The following is a 14,810-nucleotide window of genomic DNA, read 5'->3' as shown; positions in this document are numbered from 1 at the left end:
TGCATGGGTGGACACCGAGGGCCTTTTGACTCTCAGTAATACCTGACCAGGCTTTGCTTCTAGCCTTGTTTGCCCCAAGGCTTAAAATATTTTGGGAAACTGAAACCAGTAGGAAGGACTTTGTTTGCTGAAATTTACAGCAAATTCAAATTTCCGTGGCGAGTACAGACTGCAGTGTAGGTGCAGGTCGGAGGGGTTGGGGGAAAGCTGCTGCCCCAGGCAGGCTTGCCAAGGGCTGGCTGCACATGCTGCCCCCACCTGCGACTGTCAGAGCCACTGTCAGTGGGACAGACCCCCCTGCCGCAGGGTGTGAAGGGGAGCCCGGTACATCCAGAGCTCCCCTCTCCCGTGCTGGTGGAAACCCACCCTGTGTCAGGGGCATATCCCTGGGCAGGCTCCCCTCCCCTGCCTCTCAAAGGGTATTCTCCGTCTTTCCAACTGCTGAGGATCTCCTGCCTCAGCCCTGGCACCTGCAGCGCCCTCTCCCCTCATCGTGCCCCCCACTGCACACGGTGCTCGTACCCCAAAATCCGCTTTGCCACAAGCAGGCACCTGGGCAGAGGACGGGGAAGCTCTTTTGAAGCTGGGCGGGGGTGGGGGGATAGCTGGGTGGGCCCCACTCGCATCCTCCCAGATGAAACTTGATGCAGCGGGGGAGGCTGATCGCGAGATTAATTGGGCGTTCTCAAAAACCCGACGGCGGGGGGAAAGCCATACGAGTGCCGCCTGCCTCCCTGCTCCGCTCAGTCCTCCGCCGAGCAGACGGCGGCTGGAGCCAGGGCATCCATGGTGCCCACGGCTCTCGGGGTGCTCCTGGCCCTGCTGCCGCTGGCCTCGACGCTACAGAGCCCAGGTAAGGTGAGGGACCCGTGGGCAGGGCTGGGGAGCTGAGGCGGCGCGGGGTGCTCCTGGCACGGACAGCACCTTCCCGGAGCCTGAGCCGTGCTGAGTGCCAGGCTGCTCTTTAGGGAAACCTTCGTGCTATTGGGAAGTGACCTACCTGGGAGAGGCTGGAGCATGGGAGAGCTCCGGTGCAGAGCCCGGAGGCGCATCCTGCCTGGGTAACGCTGGAGCAAGGCAACGTAGCCTTAGAACCCAGCTCTACTCTGTGGCGTCTTGAGCTGTGCTGAAAGCCAGCCCTGAGGACAGAGAGAGACATGGGGGTCTCCTGCCTGCACTCCACTGCCTGAGAGATGCTGCCTGAGCCTGATGAAGGGCTTTCTCCAACATAGCGTTTAGTCCCTCATACTAGAGCTGGGTTTTGGGCACGATGCTGCGCCTATAGTTTGTAATTGCAGCTCTGCACAGTGCAATATTGACAGCCAACATATTTCCTTGTTATTCCATTATTATTTTCTCATCTAACGTTCCTGGGAAATAGCACAAAAATCCTTGAGCTGTTTTGCACCAGCCCAGCTGAAAGTGTTAAGCAGGCTGTTGACTCAAATCTCTGGATAGGTCATGTAGCTCCTGTCACCCAACTCCCAAGCCCGATCCCACTGTTAGCACATCTAAGGTGGCAGAAAAGGGGCAGCAACAGTGACACGCTCACCCTGGCAGTGCTGGCCAGGAGGCAGGAAGGGCTGTGCAGACACATCCCTGTGTGTTAGGGCTGTGCCAGGATTGTGCCGAGTTGCACCAGGTGAGTTGCCGGCACAGCCCTGGCACAGATTTGGGCTGGGCAGACCCGCATGGTGTCTGGAGCAGAGGCAAAGAGCATCTGAGGTGAACCCAGCCCAGTCCTCCCTCTGCAAAGCCATTTCCCTGCTGCCGAAGCATCCTGATGCAGATATGGGTGGCGTGGATGTGAGGAGAAGGTGGTGCAAGGAGGACTGCAAGCGCGAGCCAGCTGCCACCAGCTGCAGCAGGAAAGGTCACTTGGCCCAAGCTGTGGCGATGGCAGCAGCTGTATTTCCTCCCCTCACCCTAATTGCTGCCTCTCCCCCCATCTCACTGCCTCTGTTGGTTCATGCCTGCCTGGGCGAGCATCATGCATCTGGCTGGCTCCCCAGTACTACCACACATCAGCAATGTCAGAGGGGCTGAGGCTGTTGCTTTTTTTTTTTTTTTAGCTTAAAATACAGATTAAAATTCCCTTCCAGTAGCTTTTCCCAAGTTCCCATAGATCTATTCCAATTAGTCTCTTCCATTATGCTGGAATTGGACTCTGGGTCTGGGTGTGCTACAGAGCACAGCCACAAGTGTAGCACCGCTGCCCTGGCCCAGCCGTGGCGTTCCAGGTGCCTGGCAGTGAGGACACGGTGCTGAAAGCAATTTGCTCTCGCTTGATGCTGCTGGCACCAGTGAAGGGACTGTTTTCACAGGAAGCAAACACCAAGATACATAATAAATTAATTTAGCATCCTGCTTCATCTCTAACCTTCACCGTCTCCACCTGCTGAGCAAAGAAATGCCCCTGGAGGGAGTGAATGGTATGAAACTCTCCCAGGGGCAATATGTTCCTCGTGGTTCTCCGCTGCCGATGTCCTGGCACTTGTCCAGAGAGGTGAGGGCTGGCAGCTGTGCCCTCTGAGGCTGGGGAAGGTCACAGTGCTGACGACCTGCACAGCACAGGATATCAGTAACATATTAGGTGGTGATTCTGGTGTCCAGGTTTGTTTCCCATCAGGATGCTCCTATTTCAGTTGGATGGGAAACCCCAAATGGTAAGTGAGGGCAGGCAGCTGGCAGCATCCCTCAGCCCATGGCACAGCCCAGGGTGATGGCAGCCGCTGCCCCAGTGTGAGGAGCCTCCCTTGCTCCCTCCCTTTCTCCCTCTGCTGGGCAGGTACCCAGCGCGGGGGCCGGATGCCGGAGCCCTCCGAGCCCGCCCTGCGCCGCCTGTCCCACTCCCTCCTGGCCCGCTACCAGAAGGGCACCCGGCCTGTGCGGGACTGGCGAACGACCACTAACGTGGCCATCGACCTCATGGTCTATGCCATCCTCAGCGTGGTGAGTCCTCTGCTCCCATTCCGCGTGTGGCCACAGGGAGGGGAACGGTACCTGGCATGCAGCATCCTCCGAGCATGCTCTGCCCATCTTCCGGAGTGTCAGCGCCCCCGTTCTGACACCGTTCTCATCTTCACAGGACGAGAAGAACCAGGTGCTGACCACCTACATCTGGTACAGGCAGGTGAGTAGCCGCGGAACCTCGTCCCTTCCTTGCCGGCTCTCCTCGGGGTCAAGCACCCGCAAACCCCGATGTTTTCCTGTGAGAGGAGTGTGCAGTCCTGCAGGAGAGCAGTGGGGGGAAACATCCTGGGGACTGGTGAGGCCTCTGCAGCACAGCAGCCTCAAGGCTCAGCTTTCATGCTCCCTGCTTTGCACTGTTGAGTGTTGTGCAGGTTGAAGGATACGTCTTGCCTCCCTCCTGTGGGCGGGCAGCTTGCTTGGTGCTAGCCTGGGGTCTGTGTGCTGGCAGAGTAGAAGCACCTCACCCACCAAGGCCCCTCTCCATTGTCCCCAGCACTGGACAGATGAGTTCCTCAAGTGGGACCCAGCTCGCTTCGACAACCTGACGCAGATCTCCCTCCCGGTAGAGAGCATCTGGGTGCCCGACATCCTCATCAATGAGTTGTGAGTGCAGCCAAAGTCTCGAGGGAGATGGGCTGGGACTGGAACTCCTCACCCACCATGGGCACGTACTGTCCTGTGCTTTGTATTCCTGGCACAGAGCTGGCAGCCTCCCCACACCGGGGAGCTGCAGATGGGGATTGGCTCTGCAGCTGGGCCATTTCCAATGCTGGCTAACCACAACCGTCGGTAATTACCCTCACTGTGCTGGGGGTGAGATCCAGATATCAGGAGAAAGGCTTTGTGAAGACGGTACAATGCCAGGGCAGCTGCAGAGCTGCTGGCCCTTCCCATGGAGCTATCTGGTGTCCTTCCCACTCCGTGGGGATTTAAGGTGCTCCCAGCGCCTCCTGAGGGCTCTGGGACTTCTCGGGCTGGGAGAAGGCAGCAGTCCAGGCAGTGCAGAGGTGGTGTGAGGCAGAAATGCCTGCAAGGGTATTACCAAAAAACAGAACAGGAGGCAAATCCCTGGCTCTTGGGCAGTTCCCCCCTGACATGCCACCGGGGAGAAGGAACCCCTGCCCAGAGTGCTCTCCAGCTCACCTCTCTGTCCCTCCTGTCCCTCAGTGTGGATGTTGGAAAGTCCCCGCACGTCCCCTACGTTTACGTCAGCCATCACGGGGAGGTGCAGAACCTCAAACCCATCCAGGTGATGACTGCCTGCAGCCTGGACATCTACAACTTCCCCTTCGACGTCCAGAACTGCTCTCTCACCTTCACCAGCTGGCTGCACCACAGTGAGTGCCGGGTCGCCCACGGCCAGGGGGCTCGGGGGAGCGGGCAGGACCTCTGCTGGGCCGGAGCTCCGTGCAGAAGGCAACTCGTCCCTCTAGATGGCCCCAGCGGATCGGGGAAGCGTGCAGGGAGGGCAGGCACGCAGCCCGGTGTGGAGGTGCCGGCAGCTGCCGGCGCTTTGGGCGGGGTACCCCGAGTTCTCACCTCTCCTCCGCCCCCCCAGTTCGTGATATCAACCTCTCTCTGTGGCGTCAGCCGGAGCTCGTCAAGTTCGACCGAAGTGTCTTCATGAACCAGGGCGAGTGGGAGCTACTCTACGTCCTCACCCACTTCCAGGAGTTCAGTGTCAAGAGCAGTGACAGCTACGCTGAGATGAAGTTCTATGTAAGAGCCTTGGGCCACCGTGTTTCTCGGGGCTGTGGCACGAGGGAAGGGACTTGCCCCCTCCCTGTCCCTGCTCTGTGCTGCAGCTCCTGCCTGCAGGTGGGAGGCTCCTGCTAGTGAGCCCTTCCTCTGGCTCACCTTAGTGCCCCCCACCATCCTCACCTGCCTTGGCAAAGCGCCACACCAGCTGAAGGCCTCATTTCAACCCTTCACAGCCTTTTCTGTCTCTGTCCTGCAGGTAGTCATCCGGAGACGCCCCCTCTTCTACACCGTCAGCCTGCTGCTCCCCAGCATCTTCCTGATGGTTATGGACATTGTGGGCTTCTACCTACCTCCCCACAGTGGTGAGAGGGTCTCTTTCAAGATCACTCTCCTGCTGGGCTACTCGGTTTTCCTCATTATCGTATCTGACACATTGCCAGCTACTGCCGTCGGCACCCCATTGATAGGTACGGTAGTTCTCCCAGCCAACTGCCACGGCAGTCATGGGCACAGACCACAGGGCCCTGAGAGCTGAGCAGGGAGGATTTGCTCTGTGCACCAGCCTTTGCAGGTCACTCACCTCACCGATGCCTCTGCAGGCATCTACTTTGTGGTGTGCATGGCACTGCTCGTCATCAGCCTGACAGAGACCATCCTGATTGTGCGCCTGGTGCACAAGCAAGACCTGCAACCCCACGTCCCTGAGTGGGTGAAACACCTGCTGCTGGAAAGAGCCGCCATCCTGCTCTGTATCCGGGACAGGAAGAAATTCAGCCAAAGCAGCATGCAAAACTTGGACACCTCCAGGCAGGTGGAGAACAATGACAGCACAGGTAAGGGCTGCACAGAGAGGGCCTGTGGGAAGTGAAGGAGTCTAGGTGCTCTGTAGCCATCTACACCTACATAGCCATTCTTTGTATGGTGAACTGGGTGCCTAGCTCACCCTCACAAATCCCAGTTCCCTGTCTAAATAGGTTTTCCCCATTTGCTTCTCTTGATCCCTCAGCCAAGCCGACCCCCTATGTCTGTGAGGGTCCCCGGGAGTGCGCGGCAGCGGGGAACACGAGGTCTGCACTGGTCTTTGCTGGCCAGACGGAGGGCTCGGCAGCACTGCAGGAGATCCTGCGTGAGACCACGGCTATCCGCCAGCTCCTGGAAAAACGGGAGGAATTCCGCGACGTCGCCCGTGAGTGGCTGCAAGTGGGCTACGTGTTGGATGTCCTGCTGTTCCGGGTGTACTTGGCAGCCGTCCTGGCTTACAGCATCACCCTGGGCACCCTCTGGTCGGTGTGGAGGGATGCCTGAGCAGTGCCCGTTGTTCAGGGCGGGAGATGGGGGACCTCCCTCTAGCGTGTTCTCCCTGGCTCTGGGACTCGCCAGTGCCTGTCGACCCAGGCGGGCGCATCCCTCACGTCCCTCAGCTCCGCAGCGGGAAGGCGGAGCTGAGCAGGAGCCCCCAGGACCCCATGACCCTGCCCAAACTTCTCTCCATGCTTCCCCTGCCAACCCCGGGAGCGCCTCCGGCCCGGCCCGGGCACGGCCGCGGCTTCAGCACCGCGGACAGCGGCCCCGCCGCCCGGCCCAGCCGCCTCCCGACCCGGGGTCCCCCGGCACCGGGCGGGTCCCCCCTGCATCGGGGGATCCCCACCGCCCCAGGGGTCCCGCTGTCCTCGGCTCCCCTACCCCTCAGCCCGGCTGCTGCCTTTATATGCTGCCCGGGCCCCCGGGAACGCTTGCCCAGCAGATCCCCACCATGCTTGTGCTCAGCAGTTTTAGCAAAGCGGGAGAGACCCCGTGTCCGGCCGCGGCCAAACCGGGATGGCAACGGGACTGACTCCATGAGCACGCGGTACTGGGGCAGGACTGCCATCGCAGCAGCAGTAGGTCCTGTGCTGCAGATGCCGTAAGGGCCCATCCCATGTTCGAGGAGCATCTCTGCATAGGCAGGTGATGGGGATGGACTGACACTGCCTGGCTCTCATACATCTGCCCTCAAACCCACCAGCCCCAGAGCAAGACTCCCACTCACCATCTCAGAGCCATCACCTGCAGGAAAACTTACCTCTGAGTGACGGGGGCTGAGGACGGGTGCAGCGGGCCCCTGCCAGCGCTGGCCCGCACTAATGTGCTGATGGTCTGTAAGTGGCTGCCTATTGATGAGGTGTCCAGTTAAAGAGTTCGTGAGACACTAAATCAGCCCATTGATCCTGCCGAGATCGATGGTGCTACAGACCTGATCAGTGCAGCGGGCAATTAACACCCTCTGGAATGAGCTGCCTTCGTGTAACATCAAACGCTCCAACAGACAAATCCAATGGGGCCATTGACCCAGCTGTGTGATGCCACCCAGCCCATGTGTTTGATGAGGGTACTGGGCAGCAAGACTCCTGAGCCAGCCTTGCCACCTCTCTCGTGCCCACGGTGACCCTGATGTCCCCCAAGGCTGCACTGCAAGATGCTCATCTGTGCTGCCGTATCCCATTCAATGTTTTGGTCCTTGTCCTCCCTGTGCTAGGAAGCCATCATGCACCCTACCTAACCCCCTCAAGAAGCTCAGCAGTCCTTTTCCCTGGAAGGATAGGCTGCCTATCGTGGGGGAAAGATTGATTCTCCCCTTGCCCTCTTGCTACTTTGGGAAGTGCTGCATGTGGGAAAAAGTTCCAGGCATCTGAGAGAAGCCTGGATTTTCCTCTTTAAAAAAAAAAAAAATCAATAAATCTGAATCTAATCTCCTAATAAAGGTTTAATGAGGACATAATGTTGATGGAACAGAACATTGTTGCAGCATAATCGCTCCCAGCTGCTGTGCGAGCGCGCACACAAAGGCCCAGTCCTACCGCGATTTCCCGTTATTGTAGCAACGCCTTTGTGCCAGGCTGAACGCCGGCTTTGCCTCCCTTCTCGTGGGGTGCTGCAGCCCGCAGGTTGCTCACAGCACGACCACCTCTGCTTGCCCGAACCTGGACCAAAGTTCCCCCCCGCTCGCCCGAAGCCTTCGTGGGAGGCTGTGCTGGGGGGACGGGGGGAGGCAGGAGCACCATCAGGACCTTGGAATGGACACGCAGCCCCTCAAACCTGCTGGGAAATGCTGGGGCAGGGGATGAGCCTGGCCTTGGCACTGGCACATGCCATCCATCCCGGGAAAAACTAAGTGATGCTCTGCCCTGGGTGACTCCAGCTGTGCTGTAAGAAATGTCTAATGGCATCACGGGACCAAGGCTGGTGGTGGGCAGCATCGGGCACAGGCAGGGCCGGGTGGTGCTGGCAGCACCCGCTTGGCCCAGCTGCAGCGCGCGGTGTTGTGCGGTTTGCCACAGCACAAAAGGAGAGCAGGCGCTGCCGTTAATGTAGTCAGTAAATAAATAAAGGAGGGCTTAAGCTTAGTGTACAGCAATCAGTCGGGAACTACAGGATAATTAACGCAGCGGGGGGCCGGACGGGCTCTGCAGGCAGGTTTAAATGAACGAGTTCACTTTCATTGAGGCAAACTTGCTCTGCTTCCTGGTGAGCCACATGGGCAGGCAGCAGCACAGGCAGTGCTGTGGATGCTCCCTGCCCATGGGGACACTGACATTCCAGGGAGACCCCCCGCCCACTGGGGGTGGTTTAGGGATAGGACCTCCTCAATCTCCCCCTCAGAGCAGGCACCCCCAACCTCACCACTGCGGGTACCCCACGGCTCACCCCAAGCCGGTGGGATGCATCCTTACTCCACCTCCGCCTATTCCTCCTCCTCCTCCTCTTGATGGGCACAGGAATGGGAGACAGCAGGCTGAGACAACGGAATTAACTTTATTGGTTGTTCTTTTGTTTTCTAACTGCAGATTCAAGGTATACAACTGAACATTGCTATTTTCCTTATGAGACTTATAAATAAAAATACAAAAAATGTTCACTACAAAAAAATCTACCGTTAGTAGGATGTAAAAAATATTCTCTTTGCTATAGAAGGCACGAACTTCACTTAGTGACACATGGAGAGAAAAAAACCTGCAGCAGTATATTCTTCTTTTTTTTTTTTTTTTGTCTTTTTTTTTTCCTCTGTCAGAAACACTGAAGTCTTACAAAGAAATGCATCTGAATCTACACAGGACGAAGGCAGATGCGGAGAGCTGCAACTAGGAGACACCACAACTGGTTTTTTTTTTTTTTTCTTTTTCTTTTTCTTTATTTTTCAGGAAACTTTTAGCTAACGGCATCTGTGGCTAGAGGACAGAAAGAGGACTCGCAAGCAGAACCGCAGGGGAGCGAACGGTGAGACAGGAAAAGTCGTACAAAAAATAGGAGCCAATAGATACTCTGAGAAAACCAAAGGGGAACTTGGGCACCTTCTGCGCCCGGGCTCAGAGAGGTGCTGAGGTAGACGGAACGAGGACAGCGACGGACCCGAACCACGAGCGGCAACACAGAGCAACGGGACGGGCAGGCGGGCGCTCACGACACTGACGACAAGCCAGGGGAGAGGGAGCCCGGGACCACGGGGCCCCGTGCGGCGCTTGGTCCTCACTGCTATGATACACATATATATACTTACATATATATATATGGAGGGGTGGCGGGGGCTGCGCCACAGCCAACAGCGCGGGGACGTGCGCCCGGGATACAGCAGCATCACTCCAATGCTGACCCCAACACTGTTGCAGTGGGGGCTGCGTCTCTGAGGGAGAGGGATGGTGGGATGGAAGGGGAGGTTAAAGCAAAAAAAAAAAAAAAAAAGAAAGCCACATGAGCTCGGCCACGTGCTCCATGGCACCACGGCACCCGTGTCTGGCAGCGCCAGGACACCACGGGGACCTGCCGTGCACACGCCAGAAATTGCAGCAACTTTCTGTGTGAAAGAACTGTTTTCTTTTTTTAAATATTTTTTCTGTTTTTTTCCTTAGGCACAACAATGAAACGAGCCGTTCTCCACAGTCACATCCCGGATTGTACAGCAGCGGTGTCCACCCTGCGCAGAGCAGCAACGGTCCCACGCGCACAGGCACACGCACGTGCAAAGCCGGACTGGGGCGCGAGGGAGGATGCTGCTCCCACAGCCGTGTCCCTGCTTGGCACCAGGAGAGGTGGGAAGGGCACCCCAAACCCGGAGGGGCCATCAGTGTCCCTCCATACTGTATCCAGACACTGTTCCACCCCCACCCCCCCCAGCTCCTTTTCCCCCCTTGTCACTCAAACGCAGCAAAACGACAAAAAAAAGAACCGTGGGATGGAACCACCACGCCCGCGGCTGCGCAGGAGAAACACAACAAAAACGAACACAAGAGGTAGCTTCAGAACCAACACCCCCAGCCCCACGGGGCCAGGCAAAAAATACCAGTTTTGGTAAGGATAATGCACAACAGGGGGCTGGCAAGGACACCAGTGCCCCACCACCTTTCCACCACCAATGCTGGGCACGGGGCTGGTGCACCCCAGCCATGTCACCCCCTGTCCCTCCCAAATCAATAAAAGCTCATGAGGTCACAAAAAAATGAGGTAATTTCAAGTAAAATGTGCTAAACGTGGAAATATTCCAAAAGAAAGTTCAAAAAAACCCAAACAAAAAGCAAAAAAAGCGGCAAACAAAGCCGCCTGCCACGGGGCACCCCTTACTTGTGGGCTCCTGCGGCTGAGGGCTGGGCAAAAAACCCCACACTTGGCACTTTCCAGGTGCCACAAATCAGCAGAAGAACAGAGGATCCCTGCATTCAGAGTGATGCCACACGCTAACAGCTCCAACGCTGGCACTGACTGCTTATCACCAAACCAACTGCATCTCCCCATGGGGGGCTTCACCCTTGCCCCGGGAAGGCAGGGAAGGAGGGAGAAATGCATAGAGAGGTCTTTGGTCACGGGGAGAGCAGCAGCCTCCTGTGCCCCTGAGCCCTCCTGGACACCAGGCTACACCTCAAGGCAGCCTGGCTCACAGCTGGCTCCCTGTCCCTAACACCCTCCTCTGGCCAGGATCCCCCCAGGACACGCTTGCCAAAGCACTTGTGGCTCACAGGGCACTGTGCTGTCCTGCCTGTGATGCCGCAGCCTGGGAGCATGAGTGGGGCATGAGTGGCCCTGCCAGAGTGGGGCCCAAGCCCCACATGGGAGCTCAGGTCCTCTGCAGGGCATCCACAGCAGGGTCTATGCAGTGACAGGACGCCAGGAATTAAAGCCTTCCCAGAGCACTAGCTGTACACACACTTTCAGGGAAGCACCTCTTTCCTACACGGTCTTCCCAGCAGTACCAGTGGCCAATGCCAAGGGTGACGGAGGGCCTGGCTGGGGGGTGCAAAGGGTGAAATCTGCCCTGCAGCAAGGGTGAAAGGGCAGCAGGCGCACAAGCAGCTGGGACAGCAGTGTGGATGGGGCTGGAGAAGGGGCCGGTGCATCCCTTGGTCCGGCATGAGCTGCGGGATCCTTCCGGTGAGAAGAAACGAATGAGAACTGAAAACAAACAAGGCCATGGATGCTGCGGGTTTGGTGGGATTTTTTTGCCCAGTCATCTGCCCTGCTGCCCCTCTGCCTCCTCCCTTAGACGTAGCAGAGGTAGAGATAGGTCTTCTCTATCCGCCAGTCAGTGGGGATCTCCTCTGGTTTGTGGCCCTTCATGTGCTTCTGCATGGCAGAGAGGCTGGGGCAGTACTCCAGGCAGATGGTGCACTGGTAAGGGGAAGCGCCATTGTGGGTCCGAAGGTGTTTGATCATGGCCGAGTAGTCCCGGGAGCGCTGGTGGCACAGCTTACACTCGAAGGGCTTCTCACCTGCGGGATACAGGGGTGTCAGTGGGGGCTCGGGGCCTCCAGGCGCTAATCAACTGCCCGGCATCGACACTGCCGCAGTGGGCAGAGCCGATAACCACGTAATGAACAGCAGAACCGATGTGACTGTCGATCCCCTAATGACTACAGTTACATGCCGGAGCATCCAGGGTTGGTTACCCCTGGCTGCCACCCTGGTCCACATGCCAGCCTTTCTGCTGGGGGACCGGTCTGTCATTGCCAGCCTCACCACAGACACCCCAGCATGTACCTGTGTGGACTCGGTAGTGGGTCTCCAGCTGGTGCTTGAGGCTGAACTTCTTGCCACAGCCGTTGCACTCGTAGGGCTTCTCTCCGGTGTGGATGCGCTTGTGGCCCTTCAGTGTGCTCTCGTCCCGGAAGCAGCTGCCGCAGAACTCGCACTCATAGGGGTGGTCGCCTGCAAGCACATGCCGGGGTCAGGGCTGCCGTGGCTGCTGTGCCACACCAAAACCAGCTCCCCAGCCTTTTTACCCCGGGCAGCCATCCTGGGGACAGAGCGTCCCACTCTCCCCAGCGCAGTGTGCTGGTCCCTTCATGCACAGACCTTCACGTACAGAGGGGATGCTCGGGCCTGTGGCACGGCAGAGAGACTGGAATGCGCTGCAACCCTCCCACCACCAGTTTCCAGGTTTTTCACCCAGCAGCACCAGCACAGACCCAACCCTGGGCATCTCCCACACTCCAGACCAGGCGGCTGATAAATGAACTCTGGTTTGGCACCAAAGGCAGAATGATTTGAAGGAAAGGTGAGGGCTCCAGCTACTTATTTATTACAGCCGCGAAGGCAAGGACAATAAAGATAGATTGATCGTCCGAGACTTTGTTCATGAATATTTAAATATTACTGATTTGTCTTGTCACTGTAATTACAATTTCTCTGTGCCGCATATCCTACAAGCACAGTTTATGGTAAAGAATGGCGAACTGTATTTCACTTGTCCTGCTGCAGATGTGCGGAGCTGCCAAGCGTGTAATGTTCCCCGCATTTCATACATTTTCTTCAGCTGTGAAGGCTTAAGTCATCCACAATGACCTACGTTTTTTCATTATCCCCGTGTCAAACTGCACTCGTGCCTGGGCATAAATTGTCCTTCTCGTTATATACTCACATGCCTGTGCTTTCGCTTCCTCTTTAAAATGATATTTTACTCTCTCCCCATTTGCCGCAGCCCAGTTCTGCGGCCCCTCGCCCCTCCCGCAGCTGCTGCCTGGGCACCTGGGGGGAGGAGGATGCTCGGGATGCAGCTCGGAGCCCCCCTCCAAAGGCAATGCAGGCGAGGCGGTGCCTGTGGGCTGTTGTTGACTTTCCCCTCCCCGTGCCCAGTTCCAAACTGCCACTTTGGCTTTTGATCCAACAGTCAAAGACAGCAATTTTTCAGGCAGAGGCAGCCAGCATTTCTACCCTCCCACTTTGCAGGGGAGCCTGAACCCATGGAGCACCCTGGCCCTGGGACAAGAGGGAGCATCCTGCAGCTGTGCAGGACAGCACCACATGGCACGATTAAATGCTCCTAAAGCACCGATGATCCCAGTGTTTTTTCACAGCCGGGAGCTACTAAAGCGGGAGAGGTTGGGGTGGGACACGCGCAGCCCGACCCGCAGCCCAGGTCACCGGATTACTGGCTATAAATAGCTCCAGCACTCAGCATTAACATGCTTATCATCAACACAGGATTCCCGTTTCCCACATCGGGACCCCTAGCCCACGTGCGGGTCTGGCAGCTGCCAGCCACAGGCTGGACAGAACGTCCCTCCATGACACCAGCCGCACAGCCCCAGCAGCCACCTTTAGGTCCCTTTCGGAGATTGTGTGCACGCCCCGTGCCTGACAGGAGAAAGAAGGGGCATCCCTCCTCAGGATACATTTTGCTCCCTGCCAGCAGCAGCAGGGGTGTCAGTGAGGGCGCATGAGCCTCGCACTTGTGTGGGCAAAGGATGGGTGAGGAACGCTTCACCCGGGCAGCCGTGAAGATCCGCAGCACTGGCTGTGATCCCGCACGGTCCCGCTCATCCCCCAAGAACCAGCTCTTTCAGGGGTGTTTTGTGAGTGGCCCCGAATGACGGTGCTGCTGATGTGGCCAGGACCACGGAGCTGCCCACGGATGTCGTCGGAGGAGCTGAGGACACGGCGCGGGCGCTTTGAGGACACGGCGTAAGGCGGCCAAGCCGTGCTCTCCCGCTCAGCAATCCTGCAGCCAAGCCCTGCCCCAGCGGGGCCACGGCAGCACCGGCTACACGTAGCGCAGGTCGCCCTAATCCCATTAGGGCCGAGCACCAGCTGATTATGTGCATCTACCGCCGTAAGCTGATGAGGCGGATATGATCGCACACCCCCTAAGAAGGTCACGTGCCACCTCAGACCAGATCAACTTATTACACGCAGCTTTTTATTTTTTTTTTCTGTTTTGTTTTTCAAATCCAAGCCACTTCAGTCACCCCCGTGCTTTTTTTTTAATACAAATCAGCTTTCTCCCCGCTATTTCTGTTTTACCCGTGGGGAAGGAGCATGTCCCGACTGCCCCAGCCCCGAGTCCCCATGGTGGGGCTGCCGTACCTGTGTGGGAGCGCAGGTGCCTCTTGAGTGCGGTGTGGCTGGGGAAGGTGCGGTTGCACTCGCTGCAGATGTAGCTGCGCACCCCGGCGTGCACCTCCATGTGCTGCTGCAGGGCGCTCTGCGTCTGGAACCGCTTGCCGCACAGCAGGCAGAAAACGGCCATGTCTGTACCTGTGGGAGAGGGAGAGACCCTGCTCAAGCACTGCCTGGCACCCCAGGCCCCTGACCCATCGCCCCACTGCGTGGGGGTCCCCACTCCCACATGGCAGCAGGGAATGCTTGGGCAGCGGAAGGGACCCCAAGAGCTGCGGGGCTTTGGGCGACATTGGGAGTCCCAACAGCAGGACCCTGGCCACCCTGACCCTGCTGACACTGGCCCTCTGAGGGGAACAGCTGAAGAGGAGAAGTTGCTCTTATTGCACCAGAGGCAGCTGGGAGCCCTGGCGATGCCGAGGGATGCCCAAACACAAGGCAGCTGTTGGGTGATCACTGCATCCCCACACACCTCTGAGAGCTGCTGAGCTCAGACCTTGTGATGCCCAGGGGAAAGGGGACCCCATGAAGCGCCCTGGGGAGCAGGAGGCAGGATGTGAGAGGGGGACGTGCCCACCCCTTGTGCTGTGTGTGCCCCGAGCCCTAAGGCAGATCCAAGCTCCATACCATCACCCTTGGGCACAAACCTGGCTGCAGCAACGCAACAGGGACAAAACCCCGACCCAGGTGCTCGTACCCTGTCCATAAACATCTCAGACCTCTAGCCGTTAAACAGTTTGTTTTCGCTTATGCATAGCTGATTGTTCAGAACTGTG

The 14,810-nt window shown here is 57.8% G+C and overlaps 2 protein-coding genes across 3 annotated transcripts in view; one reads left to right on the top strand and one right to left on the bottom strand.

Annotated features, from left to right (window-relative positions):
• Nucleotides 1–673: 673 nt before the first annotated feature.
• LOC137462086 (5-hydroxytryptamine receptor 3A-like) lies at nt 674–6,467 on the top strand. Its single transcript, XM_068172109.1, has 9 exons — nt 674–853; nt 2,789–2,952; nt 3,089–3,133; nt 3,467–3,576; nt 4,141–4,310; nt 4,532–4,692; nt 4,931–5,141; nt 5,274–5,507; nt 5,681–6,467. The coding sequence occupies exons 1-9, from the start codon at nt 787–789 to the stop codon at nt 5,977–5,979; spliced, it is 1,461 nt and encodes a 486-aa protein (XP_068028210.1). The 5' UTR covers nt 674–786; the 3' UTR covers nt 5,980–6,467.
• A 1,980-nt stretch (nt 6,468–8,447) lies between these two features.
• Nucleotides 8,448–14,810, bottom strand: part of ZBTB16 (zinc finger and BTB domain containing 16) — a 55,178-nt gene continuing 48,815 nt past the window's right edge. For both annotated transcript variants that reach the window (XM_068172166.1, XM_068172167.1), the window contains exons 5-7: nt 14,002–14,172; nt 11,677–11,844; nt 8,448–11,408 (exon numbers count right to left, since the gene is read on the bottom strand). In XM_068172166.1, coding sequence (XP_068028267.1) covers nt 11,179–11,408; nt 11,677–11,844; nt 14,002–14,172 — 569 coding nt within the window. In that variant the 3' untranslated portion in view covers nt 8,448–11,178. The remainder of the gene's footprint in view (nt 11,409–11,676; nt 11,845–14,001; nt 14,173–14,810) is intronic.

The sequence above is a fragment of the Anomalospiza imberbis genome, chromosome 24, assembly GCF_031753505.1.
Source record: "Anomalospiza imberbis isolate Cuckoo-Finch-1a 21T00152 chromosome 24, ASM3175350v1, whole genome shotgun sequence".
NCBI lineage: Eukaryota > Metazoa > Chordata > Aves > Passeriformes > Viduidae > Anomalospiza > Anomalospiza imberbis.
This window is presented reverse-complemented; position numbering and strand designations above follow the sequence as displayed.